The 13,825-nt window shown below is 42.0% G+C and overlaps 1 protein-coding gene across 3 annotated transcripts in view; it reads left to right on the forward strand.

Annotated features, from left to right (window-relative positions):
• Positions 1-13,825, forward strand: part of RBM6 (RNA binding motif protein 6) — a 55,824-nt gene that overhangs the window by 36,415 nt on the left and 5,584 nt on the right. For 2 of the 3 annotated variants that reach the window (XM_081900250.1, XM_081900251.1), the window contains exons 7-15: positions 5,384-5,458; positions 7,189-7,249; positions 7,905-8,198; positions 8,466-8,626; positions 9,476-9,573; positions 10,013-10,055; positions 10,519-10,576; positions 12,404-12,495; positions 12,585-12,737. In XM_081900250.1, coding sequence (XP_081756376.1) covers positions 5,384-5,458; positions 7,189-7,249; positions 7,905-8,198; positions 8,466-8,626; positions 9,476-9,573; positions 10,013-10,055; positions 10,519-10,576; positions 12,404-12,495; positions 12,585-12,737 — 1,035 coding nt within the window. The remainder of the gene's footprint in view (positions 1-5,383; positions 5,459-7,188; positions 7,250-7,904; positions 8,199-8,465; positions 8,627-9,475; positions 9,574-10,012; positions 10,056-10,518; positions 10,577-12,403; positions 12,496-12,584; positions 12,738-13,825) is intronic. The other variant, XM_081900252.1, reaches the window with a different exon arrangement.

The raw sequence follows: 13,825 nt of genomic DNA on the forward strand, positions 1-13,825 counted from the left end.
GACACAAAGCGAGACAGAGTGAAACATCCCACATCTAGCCTACAGTATATAAATATAAAATTCACAGTATTAGGAACTGCCTGGAAACACCCTCATTTAGCTTGACACTGACTCTAGGCTTTCCCTATTCTGTTCAGTAATGCACCCTTGCCATAATTTAACAGAGTGATGGTGGGGAGAACACCTGAAGAAACTGGGTGCTAGCATGTCCTATTGTGTACAGTTTTATAAACATGTTACCCACTTGGTTAAACAGGCTGCAGTTTCCTCTTCTCACCCCTTCCTGTGTAGTTCTCACCTGTCCCAAATGTCTGGATTGATGTAAAGGCAAGCCATCAGATAGGGAGAACAGAGGGAGGAATGTCACACTTTCAGTTTTTCCATCAGCACAAACATTTCAGCTCCCTACATGCATCAATCCCTCCTCTCCTCCCACCACATGTTGTTCTGGGGGTTTGTCTGATCTTCCCCAAGCCAGTTTGTGGGTGGGTGGGAGAGTGGAAAGCCGCATTGTGCGGGTTTCTATTAATAGGGCCCAAATTGTCATGATCAAAGTGTGCCATCCATTTTTAAAAGTTGTGGAATGATTCAACATTAATCAACCTTAGCCTTGAGCATTAGACTACATGGATTTTGAAAGTATTTTAAGATATAGTGTGAAGAGTTGGGCAACATTTTCTGTTAACATTGCAATTCAGAAGGATTTTTCTGTGAAAATAATACTATTTTTTGACACTAATTTTTATTTCAAAATGGCAGTTGTATGGTAACTGTGTTGTAAAACAATTTACACTTAAACCTGAATGATTAATTCCTGAAGATGTATTAAGATCACATATCTAGATTTCAATTAAGGAAACTATGGCAAGGGCACCAAGCATCACACAGCTGCTAGTATATGGAAGTGAGCTTTAGGCTTGCTTTTCTTAAGCAGCAGTCCATCCGTCCCCCCACTCATCCATATTACATGCCATGAGACGATCTTCAAAGCAGTTTGAGATACGGGTGTGTATATCAGATCTTTGAAATTAAGTTCGCAACATTCCAGGTATTTAATTCCTAGTTGTTGCTTTTTGTAGAGCAAAGCAGGTTTGGAAGGACAAACTCTGTGTTTAACATGTCATTTGGCCCTTGTTATTAATGCTTTATAATCCAGAAATGTAATGGTGTACATTTCACACCCACCCATCAGCTCTTCTTATTTCTTATTTTTAAAAAGAAAGCGTATGTGAGTATGGCTGATACCCAGTGATATCCACCCACTTGTTCAGTGACAATCCACTTGTGCAAATGGGACTTCCTGTTTCTTTCCCGCTACAGTCCTGTGTACCCCCAAAATCTGTGACAGAGGGTCCCCCAACCCTCCAGGGCAGTTGGGGGCTGCAAGTGGGAGGGGAGAGAAAAGAGAAGTTCCTTTGCATGAGCAGATGCCTGCCCATGCTACATTGGCTCTCACCCTTTGACTACTACCAGAATGTGCCATTTATGGTGATGATCTGTCTGGGAAATAAAACTCAATGTATCAGAGACTGCTTGAAAATCTCTGCGTATAATCTGTTTTGGGAATGGAAAATAGAAGCAGCATAAAGACACGTCTTGGGCAGAGCGCGGTAGAAGGATGCATGTGAGCAGGGGGAAGGCTAGGATAAAAATGTAATAAGAAAAATTATTCTTAAAATAAGAAGTGAAATGTTAAACATCACTTAGGTGCTTCATTCTCCTTCCTTTAAAAATGTGCTAAAGTACAGAGATGAGTTTTAAAGCTATAGTCTCTGAGATAGAAATAGAAAAGGCTTCAAAAAAACCAAACCCACCCAACACCTTTTCCCTGGAGTGTTTTCCTGTTATGGCAAGAAGTTGGTGAGCAGGCTAATGTAGTTTCTGACTACTTGAAATTCTGAGGGATCCAAGGTCAATGCAGCATTGCTAACACAGCCACTATTAAGCGGTTCTTATAAAGAAAGAAAAGCTTGTTGTTGATGACTGCATCTGGTAAGTAATAACTATGATTGTTAATAAAGTAATATAAAAATATGCTAATAAGTAATATAGCTATGTTATTGTTCATGAATGATTTTTGTGTTTCAGGAGATCAGCTGTTTCCAGGTTGGAATCCACCTCACATTTAGGAATATGTGGAGCGCAACGAAACTGTGATCTTCAGTTTGAGAATCTGAATTGGAACATCAGAGTATAAAAACACAACAAACCGAAGAAATTCGTATATTACTGCTGTTAACAAATTAGCCTTGATAGACAGAAAATACTTTGGTTGTCATAATCTGACTTAAGTAAAAAATTGTTGTAAAAACAAAGGCTCCTGGTTTTTCTTTCATTTGTGTAGGACTAGAAGAATACATGCATTTTCATTTAATATATGACTGATAAATCATGCTTTGAGTAAGCATGATAGCTGAAAGCATTTGGAAATAACAAAATTAGCAGAAGTAATGCTTGGTACCTATTTAGAAGTGTACATGTTTGCGTAAGACCTCTAAAAGATTTGATGAATACAATACAACATTTAGTAGCAAATTTGCATAGACCCAACCCTTTAACAAATTAATGAACACAGGGGAGCATCAGAGTTTTAGCATCAGAGTCTGACAAAGTCTAGGTTAAGGGGGAGGCATGCTGTACAGTGTTCCTGTCCATGAAGTGAGCTAACAGCTGGGCCAGAGGTTATCCCCAGAGGAAGATACAATTTAGGGAGCCAATCAGAAAAGACTCTCAAATTTTGAAGGGAAAAGGTCAGAATAGATAAAAGGCTGTTGTCTGAATGCGCTAGTGGGGAAAGAAAGGAAGGAAGAAAAACTAAACTCAGGGTTGACCTGGAATTAGAAGCAATATATCTGTGTATGTTGCTTAGTCTTAGCTTAATAAAACTTTACAATTAGTTTAACTTGCTTGATCTGTCATAGCTTGCTTTAGTTTGGGTTGACTCCAGAAATGCATGTCTTCAAATATGGTAGGATATCTGCTGGGGCTACACTTTACTGTTTCACCACAGAATCCTCACAGATGATAAAACTGACTAATGGAACTTGAAGGGAGATGATGTCTGAACCAAATTATAGAGTACAAGTTTGGATTTGGATATCCATTGGGGGGGGGGAATACTGGTTTTGTTGCTGATTTAAATAGAATATTATTGAAGTCACTCATGAATACCACTAGGGATGGAAATTACAAATCTATCTAGGGAGTGAGTAGGAAGTTGAATCAAGAAAAACAAATTATATCTGCTAGGCACCTTTTTATCTTTACTGTCATGGGACATATGCATATCTCCCGTAAATAGATGTTAAACACGCCCATCTTGGGAGCTTTTCTTAAAACGACTCTCTTGCCTTTATTCCATGGAACTAATATTTGAAGGGCTGTCATATATGGTAAGACCCAGTTTTGTACCATCAGATGTGACAGGACTCCCCCCCCCCTTCCTGTAACCCTTCATGCACCCACCCTATCTGCTCTGGCAGGTCCGCCAACCCACTGGAGTTTATAACAGAACTCTGGAGTGATCGTTCCTTTGTGTTTTGTCAAAAGAAGGTGCCGGTTTTGTTTCTTTCTGTATTTCGGTAAAGAGCAATGTGTTAGTGCCAGAAGCATTTCCTGTATTTTAAAATGGTGCTAGATATGTGTCCGTCACCTTTTCATCATAATTGTATCGATGACAGATTAAAGGTGTAGAGAGGCGGGTATTTTACTTTCTTCTAGTCATCCTTTGAAGCAACCGACTGTTCTGATTACAGGATATTTCTTTCGTTTTAATAAACTCTGAGTACCACCTATCAGCTGAACATTAAATCCTCTTATGTAGGCCATCACAAGTTTTTAGTGCTTAATATTTCATAAGTAGATTCTAACTGGCAAAGTGTCACCTGTTTGCTTTCATCATAAGACGAGCACTCCTGAGAATCTCTTGAGATGTAACCTACCTTTTCTGACAAAGTTTTAAAAGGAGACGTGTTTTAAGATATTGCTTAAGCCTTGTGTTCAGCCTGCAAGTCAAGCATCTAGCTTGCCAATGAAATAAATATGCTTCCGAGTCTTAAGATACATGTAAGGAAAAGTAATTATTATTTTTTAAGCCCTAAGACTTTCTGCACTACCACACACCATTTAGGATCAGATAAGGGGTAATAACGGGTGGTGCTGTGGGTAAAACCTCAGCGCCTAGGACTTGCCGATCGTCAGGTCGGCGGTTCAAATCCCCGCGGTGGGGTGCGCTCCCGTTGCTCGGTCCCAGCGCCTGCCAACCTAGCAGTTTGAAAGCACCCTCGGGTGCAAGTAGATAAATAGGGACCGCTTACTAGCGGGAAGGTAAACGGCGTTTCCGTGTGCTGCGCTGGCTCGCCAGATGCAGCTTGTCACGCTGGCCACGTGACCCGGAAGTGTCTTCGGACAGCGCTGGCCCCCGGCCTCTTAAGCGAGATGGGCGCGCAACCCCAGAGTCGGACACGACTGGCCCGTACGGGCGGGGGTACCTTTACCTTTACCTTTAAGGGGTAATAATAATAATAACAATTTTTATTATTTATACCCCACCCATCTGACTGGGTTTCCCCAGCCACTCTGAGCAACTCCCAACAGAGGACTAAAAACAGAATAAAACACCAAATATTAAGAACTCTTCTAAACAGGGCTGCCTTCAGATGTTTTCTAAAAGTCAGGTAGTTGTTTATTTCCTTGACATCTGATGGAAGGGCGTTCCACAGGGCTGGTGCCACTACCGAGAAGGCCCTCAGCCTGGTTCCCTGTAACCTCACTTCTCGCAGGGAGGGAACCGCCAGAAAGCCCTCGGAGCTGGACCTCATATGACTGGGTAGCAGTCATATCAGCACAACATAGCTCAGTCAGGGTTGTGGGTTCAAGGTGAAAGATTCCTGCAGGGATTGGACTAGATCACCCTCATGGTCCCTTCCAACTCCAAAAATCTACTAAAACATGCTGTTACATGTCTGTGCCACAGTGACATGGCAGGCAAACTAGACAAGCAGTGGCTACTTTACCACAATGTCTTTACCATTAAATTTGCTTTATTAAGTCCAGCCTGTATTTGTAGCATACGGCTAAAACTTAGTTTGATCATCTCCATTTTCTCTTAACACGCACATGTATAACCTTTATTAAAGGCAATACCATTTTGCCTCTTCTTTGTAGAGTTAACTTGAGATTTTTGCTCTGTCAGCTTATAGAAGTATAGAATCGATGTATCTGAAATGCAAGTCCCCTTTTCCTTGTTTGTTTTCATTCATTTCCAACATTTCAGGTGTTTAAATCAGCCACATGACTTTCCCCAATAAAGTCCCTCTTCAGGTTTGTTTGTTTTTCTTACGTTTGGCATGTAAATTCTCCTTTCTCTTTTTGATTTTAATAGGGACACCTTGTGATTGGTGGTAAAGAAGTGACTCTGGAATACAGCCAGTCGCCTGAATTCTGGCACTGCAGGCGTGTGAGTATATGGAAAGAGAACTGCAAGTTATCTCAGAAAGAGAATTGAGAATTAGACCACAGATAAGTGTATTGAATGCTATCCTGTTGGTGTGCTACTTTTTGGGGGAGAGATCTCCAGCTGCTAAGAATGTCCTGGGTATATGTGTACCATTCCTCTGCTGAGAAAATAAATGTGATTTTTTTTGGATGTGGAATCTTCCTAAGCCCACATGGGATGGTGCTGCCAGGGTTTCCCCATTGGCAGGGGAGGGAATGTGCACAAAACTAGACGCTTTCTGAGTTGAGAATTCTTTCTTGAATTAAATGAGGCTTTTGTGAATTGGTGTCTAGTATAAAAATCCCAGAGATGTTTCCCCCGTTTATTTGCTTTATTTATTTGTTTATTTCATAAAATTTATACACCGCTTGACTGTAAGAAGAAAAAAACAATCCCTCAAAGTGGTTTACAACTTTGGTAAACAGTAAAATAAAGAAAAAATTATAACCCTACTTTAAAACATACAAAAGTTGAAGTCCTAAAACAGATTAAAATTACCTCAACTTCCTAAGTATCTGGGTAGGCTTATCTAAACAGCAGTGTTTTCAGTATGCACAAAAAAGAGAGAATACAGTGAAGGCGTCTGCTTGATCTCAATAGGCAGGGAGTTCCAAAGTGTAGGAGTTGCCATACTAAATGATCAAGCTCTTACAAATGCAGAATGGGCATTATTTGGCACCTGCAGTACTTTAAAAACAGACATTAAAAGTAAGGAACCTGCGCTACTGCAAAAGGTTTTGTAATATATAGGGCTGCTGTAAACAATGAAGATAATAAGCCTCCCAGGTAGCTTGATCAAGAGCAGGTTTTATTACAAGTAAATTTCAGTGAAGAACATAAGACTTGGATGTTGCCATTGAGGAGTGATGATAATAGCTTTGAGATTTTGTTCCATTGAATTCAAGACCTCTTCATGACACAGACTCCGGTGCTGCTTACCTAAGGCCTAAACCACACTATGAGCAGATGCATGGGAGCTGCCTGCTTGCATCTCTCCAATAATGTGGAATTTGGGGGGCAGGGGAAGCATAATGTGTCATTCTGTAAGTATCCTTCCTCCCCTTCCTTCCCTCCCCCACCCGCCCCAATTCATTTAGCTGCCACTTTCAAGAGTTGGGTAAACACTAGCATGACAACACATGCTTTTTATCTGCACAATACCATGGAGATTGGGGCTGATGGGGCTCAACAACCTGGGAAGAAGAACCTCATTAATCTTGGAGAAGGAAAACTCTGGTCTCAGACCTCTGCTCTCTTGCGGAATATCTTTGGGACAAGAAAAGGCTTAGGAGTGAACCCTACACAAATCCGGAGTGGAGCCCTAAGACGGTCGGATGGCGCCTTGTATGCCTCCTTCTGGGAATTCCTACAGCCAAACTGGTACCAAACATGTTGCTCTGCTTCCCTTTGGACCACATCAGTGAGGTCTTGTCATTTGGGCAGCCCAGGACCACCATATGTATTGCCTAATGCAGTGGTTTCACTTCATCCCTAGAGGCGCACTCCATTGTCTCTCAAAACAGACAGATGCCAACAACCCTGGAGATGTAGCACACACACACACATTTTGATGCAACATTCAGCTTATGCTTTAACAAAGCAATGGCATTTGTATAAGAGCTACGAAGTATATTGGATGGAGAAAAACATTTTAAGTGTCTTTCCCTCATGCTGTGCCTCTTTCATTGCAGTGTAAAGTGTCCACAGTAGGGTATCGTTCATCCTGTTATTACTGCAGACTCCCAAGAGATGGTGAGCCTACTTTTGTTTAATTGACATTTAAATAAACAAATAGTAGTGTGAATGCTAAGTGAATAAAAAACTGAGAAGCACGTGGCCCTCCAGATGTTGTATACTGCAACTCCCATTGGCACCAACAACATCTGGAGGGCTGTAGGTTCCTCAGCTATGATGTGCTAGCAAATATTGCCAGCATTATTTGTAGAGTTATTGTGTTTCTTTCTGAAGATGGTTAACTTAAAACTAGTCAAGCACTGTCCTTGACAGAGAGATTGGTCTGGACTTGGAACAGTCTTTAAGTTTATATGAGTTGCAATACTTTTTTTTTTTTTTGCTTGAAAGTGCAGTGTTTCATCTAAAGACTCTTCAGTAATGCTATGTTGGCAAGCTGGCACTACCAAAGAGAGAGGAAGGGAAGAAATTACCTCCCAAGCTGTTAAAGGCTAATGATGGAGACTTAGAGGAACAAGTGATGCTACTCATGTTTATGCTGATCTGGTTTATTAGTGTGATCCTGCCTATCACTGGTGTAAATCCCTAACAAGTCTATAATATGTAGACTGCTAAGCTGAAAACAGTTTTCACTAGTACATATAAGGGACTAAAAGAACAGTTTCAATACAGTGGTTACTGCAGACAGGGCTTCACTTGTTTTACTTTTTGCTAGTAACAGAAGAAAAGGTTGAAAAGGGGGAGGAAGAGTTATCTGAGGAACCAACACCAGAGGAAGAACCTCTTAAGGACCCTGCTCCCCCACAGGAACCTTCTCCTCAGAAACCTACCACTGAGCAGGGAAGTCAACCTCAGGAACCTGAACCCAAGAAGGATGAAAGTAGGGAACAATGGCCTTCACAAGAAAAGAAAAGGGACTCTGAATTGTACCCACCTCGAAGGGAGAACCAAGAACATGGTTCAAGAAGAGAATCCATGGAAACCAAACATCAGGAGGATGAGAGTAAAAGTAAGTAGATTATACTTGCAACCATTTGGTCTCACTGAGTTCATAATGGATACTTGGACTTGAGTAACTTGCAAAAAGAGGCTTGAATTGAAGCTTGCAGTTTAGAATTCTCTTTGTGTTCTGCAGCATTATTGATTTTAACACTGAGTAGTCTTCAAGTCAGCTGAGCCTAATACCAGGAGCTTTTGACACAGGATGACAGAAAAGATGAAGTACATTTCTCCTCCTGAATTAATATTTCACTTTCTCCTTGTAACTTTGTAACAGCAATTATGCTAAAACGCATCCCTCGCTTCACTCCGCCGGAAGTGATTGTAGGACTTCTGGCACCCTACGTCCGCTTGTCTACTTCAAGTGTGCGTGTCATGAAGAACAAAGCCGGTCGGATGGGCTACACCTATGGCTTCATTGAACTGGACTCTCATGCTGTATGTTCTCATTCGCCACCCACCACCACACAGTACAGTATTGACAATTCTATGGTAGACATACACTTGTGCAAACAGTGTCACCCGTCCTGTAGCTCCCCCCCCCCCATGTGCTTCACAGGGAAGGAGAGGAAGAACAATTCTGTCAAATCTGGAGCAACACTGGATGTTTTCCTGTGCCTTTATCTTCTTATGTGACGGAGCCCCCTTCTGGCTTGTGTTTTTGTGTATAATGTTTAGTTACAATATTGGAACTTCTTCTTCTGCCTTCTCTGTCCAAGGCTAGCCAGCAGTGGTTGATAGTTAATGCATTAAGAGGATGCTCTTCCTCCTGATGTGGCCATAAAGCTTCTACTTTATAGTTTATTAAGCACAGCTCAGTGTTGTCTCCAAACACCAAACTGTGGTTAACCTTAACTATGGTTTACAAAAACAAGTCAGCTTCATAAACCATAGTTTGAAGCTGACTTGCTTTAGAAAACCATGGTAGAGAGTACCTATTTTGTTTGATTTCACCTGTAATTCTGAGCTATAGTTAGTCAAACTTCTGAACTCCTTGTGGCTATGTGTCATAGTCTGGGTTTGAGCTTTTTCTTCAGGGCATAAAGGCTGGGCCAAGAGAAAGAGTATGCCTCGGATCAACTGGTGTCAGAGGGAACTGGTGACCAAGAGGAGGAAAGTGAGAGCTCCTTTGGGGACTGGTGGGACTCACTTGGACTTAGGGCCGCTAGAGGAACTTGATGGGTGGGGGTATAAATAATAAAATTATTAGTATTGCGACAACTTATTTCTGGCTTAGTGGCTCAAACTTGTCTCCCCCCCACCCCAACTGGATTCTTGTCTCCACAGGAAGCGGTCCGCATAGTGAAGGTTTTACAAGATCTGGATCCCCCAATCAGCATAGATGGCCGTGCTGTGGATGTAAACCTAGCCACCGGAAAGAGGAGGTAATAGAAACCTCACTAAAAATACACAATTATGACTCTATGTTATCAACATATGCTTTTACACCAGGCATCAAAACATTCAGATTGATGCTTGATTAAACATTTGAGGGAAGTTTTGCAGAGGACGTTGTTTACAAAAACAAAACAAAACAGTAGCGTTATGACGATATGCAGTTGAATCTCCTTGTTAACGTGGCTGTGAACTCAGCTCATAGTTCCTTTGCAACAATGTGGTGATATCACATCTAAGCCATTGGAAGGTAGTCATAGTGAACATGAGCAACAGCCGACTGAGCTATAAAGCCAAGTTTCTTGTTGACCAAATGGCCCACTGAAACTAGTAACGTTAGACTGAAGCAGAAGTAACACTTGCCATGCATGTAGAAGCTTCAGAAAACTTAAAGTGGTATTAATTCAGATGTTCTCTTTCTGTTGCTAGAAATGAATATGGAGACCACAGTGATGTTCCACGCTATAGCCAGGTATGCTTGTAGTACAATCTGTGATGGCACTCTGAGGGAATTGACTCCTGCCTCAGCTATGCGGACACTGAGGGATTGAAGAGTTTGATTTATGAGTGTTTGCTGGCATTCTTAACTATTTTATAGAAGTCGCCACGAGGGAAATTACCTGTATTTTCCAGTATTGGTTCAGATTACTGCCCTTCCAGTTTTCCTCCATGATGAGCAGGAGAAAGTCATCTCTTCTGTAGGCATTTCGGTAATGCACATCTGATCTGACTTAGCGCCTTTTGATGTCAATAGAGAACCACTTACTGGCTTTCCTGAGTTGCACATTTAGGTCAGAGAAGCATACATTGGTGCCTTTTATTGCATGACAACCCAATACATGCAGATTAGTCTGGAGTACTTTGAATTGTGGGGAAATGTCCACCAGATGTTCTGCTTTCTTGGTTTGTGTTTTTAAATGCCTTTTCTGTATTAGGGCAAGCGGGGCACAGGTGACAGGAGAGGCGCTGACTCACAGAAGCGAAGATCAGAGTGTAAGACTCAACTTCATTTTCTTGTTACTGTGTTCTTCTGGTCACTTTCTACTTATGAAAGCTCAGTGTCCTTATTCCATTTTTTAAAAATGTTCCTTATAGGGTTGTATCCAGCAAAGCACTGCTGTGAATGTTCCATCAGCATACAGATTTCTACTTGTGCAACAGAACATTCTTCCCTCCTCTTCCCCCTGTGCATCCCCTAAATTTATTCTAGGGGTTTTCCCAACCCTCTGGAGCAGATTTGGGGAGGGTGCAGGAGGAAGTCTAGTTGTGCAAATGGAAATCCTTGTGCTGACAAGACGTTTTGGTTGAATTCTGACCATAGAATTGTTGACATTTTCAATAACAATTACAAGTTTTTGCAAATGCACTTTTCAAAGCTGAGTATGCTTTGAAACAAAATGAAACGTGTACACCAGCCTGAAATTTTCTGTTTTTTGGATTTTGTATTGGACATCGAAGATTTTTCAGTGAAAATGCGTGTTGATCCTATGTTTGACTTTTATTCTGACTGCAAAATCTTGCAAGAACTTTTTCTGACTTGAAAAATTCAGCCAAATCTAGTGTAGAATCGTAAGGCTTCCCTGCGCTAAATGGCTTGTGAGCCATATCTGGCTTACCAAGTCATAGGAAGTAGACATTGGTCCTCACAACTTTTATCTCCTGATGGGATCAGGAGATCAAGCTATCTATCCTTTAGAGAGTGATTGGAAGATAGAATCCCTCTGCTTGTTCTTTAGAGAGCTACTCCAAAAGGTAGCCATAGGAATCTTTTATCTCTGATCTCAGCACTATGTACCATAGCACTGATATTGAAGATTACGCCTAGTCTTTAAGATGAAAAGCCAGCATTTGCCTTCTCCTTTAGCGCTGGAGTGGGGAGTGCTGCAAGTACTGGTTTTGTGTATGTGGGTCTGCATGTGTTTGTATATGAGAGGGTACATGTTTCAGTGTTTAATTGCATTTGTGTTTGTGCGAGAGTGTGAGTATGTGTGAGACTGAGCTCTGTGAAACTGCCGAGTGGCTCTTGGAGGGATGACTGAATGTCTTTGGCTGAAAAGTTAGCTCTCCCTGCCCTACATAATTACCAGCTTAGAAAGGGTATTTGGAGTGATACCAAATGCAAACATTAATTTCTTACATGCACCCCAAGATCTGGCTTGGTTATAATTTGACTGGTTCTCTTCTGTTGGATTGACACTTATCGGAGGCCTCAGGAAATGATCAAGCAAAAAAAGTGACACCTTCTCACTCCTTGGAGAGAAATACATTGAAGCACAACGTGTAGAGATGTGCAGTGCTAGTCACCTCGTCCTTATTAAATTTTTAGTTTGAAATTTCATCATCTAGTCTCTGAGCAGGATAATTTCTACCCAAGCATTACCCCATTCTTTCAGGGCTGGCCTTACCATAAGACAGAGTTTCAGGGTATCTTTAAGCAACAGCAGTTACAGTGGTACCTCGGGTTAAGTACTTAATTTGTTCCGGAGGTCCGTACTTAACCTGAAACTGTTCTTAACCCGAAGCACCATTTCTGTTCTTAACCTGAAGCAAAGTTCTGAAGCACGATTTCTGTTCTCAACCTGAAGCAAAGTTCTTAACCTGAAACACTATTTCTGGGTTAGCGGAGTATGTAACCTGAAGCATATGTAACCTGAGGTACCACTGTATTTAGTTTAATATATATTTATTATCCTGGCAACCCTTTTGGAATCTTCCCCCTCGAACACCAGAATGTCTTGGGCCATCTCTGTTTTTATTTAAATAATGTTTGACATCTTCAGAAGTATATGATGTTTGTCTTTACTTCTTTTCCCCCCTCAGCTTCCTCTGATGTGTCCACATTCATTTATGATCCAGACACTGGAAACTATTTTGACCCCATTACAGGGGTATACTATGATCCCAATACTCAGGTGAGGGCATGTGCATGTGTGTGCTCACTTTGCCATTTCAGTGCCAGGAAAAAATATTCTGTAAACATGTGCCAAATATCTCCTTCCAGAGAGATGTTCCAATGAGTCGAGAAGCATCTTCATCCCCACCACCACATACTGGGAGGAGGCGCAGGAGCCAGGATAGGGCAAGTGAACGAGATGAGCCATCCAGTAGAGATAACCGAGAGAGAAGAGAGAGACACAGAAACAAGTCGGCCAAGGTAAAATATCTGCGCCATCATCATTCTTATGAACTGTACAAATTGGCATGGTCCAAAGATTAATGCTGCCATAGTCAAAGCTTGCTTTTGCAGCTAGGCAAGTCTAGGAACTTGCAAAATATGCAATAGATCGGGTTTAGCTTAACCTTTAGATAATCCACTTTCCTTTTAAACTCATAATCCTTTTAAGGCACCCAGCTTCTTCATGAGCACAAAAGCTCATTTGATCATAAAAACAAGCAGACCAAACACTCTTTCAAAAGAGGGCACGGGTTTGTGGATCCAGAAACCAAGTGCCACTAAACCTAAGTGTGTATTTTAAAAGATGCAAGCAAAGTGACTAAAATATAAAAATCATTATTTGTAGAAAATACTATGATTCACTGGACTGTTGAGATGGTACACTGCAGATCACCCCACTTGAGTGTGCACAGCATTTTTAAAATGACCATTCACTCTTGAAAACATACAATCCTACTTACCGTATTTTTCGCACCATAGGACGCACTTTTTCCCCTCCAAAAATGAAGGGGAAATGTGTGTGCGTCCTATGGTGTGAATACAGGCTTTCGCTGAAGCCTGGAGAGTGAGAGGGGTCGGTGCGCACCGACCCCTCACGCTCTCCAGGCTTCGCGGACCTCTCCGCAAGCGGCGGGAGCGCTCCCACCGCTTGCGGAGACTTGCCTGCATGCTGAAGCCTGCGCGCGCTGAGCTCAGCGCGCCCAGGCTTCGCGGACCTCTCTGCAAGCAGCGGGAGCGCTCCCTCGGCTTGCGGAGACTTGCCTGTTTGGGGGCTGGGGTCGGGGGAAGCTCGAGCTTCCCCCGCCCCAGCCCTGCGCCTGGGGGGGAAATAATTTTTTTCCCTTTATTTCCCCCCCCAAAATTGGGTGCGCCCTATGGTCCGGTGCGCCCTATGGTGCGAAAAATACGGTAGTCCCTGAAGTTGCCAAGAGAGCAAAGCCCAGTTCACATCCAGAACTGAGAGTTCCAAGGGAGGTGTTAGTAAGCCCATAAATGGGCACAAATAGTTCAGTATAACTGTCAATATTATTTTCTTCTTTTGAGATAAAAGTTCTGAGAGTGACAAA

The sequence above is a fragment of the Podarcis melisellensis genome (genome assembly GCF_964234715.1).
Source record: "Podarcis melisellensis genome assembly, chromosome: 2".
Lineage (NCBI taxonomy): Eukaryota > Metazoa > Chordata > Lepidosauria > Squamata > Lacertidae > Podarcis > Podarcis melisellensis.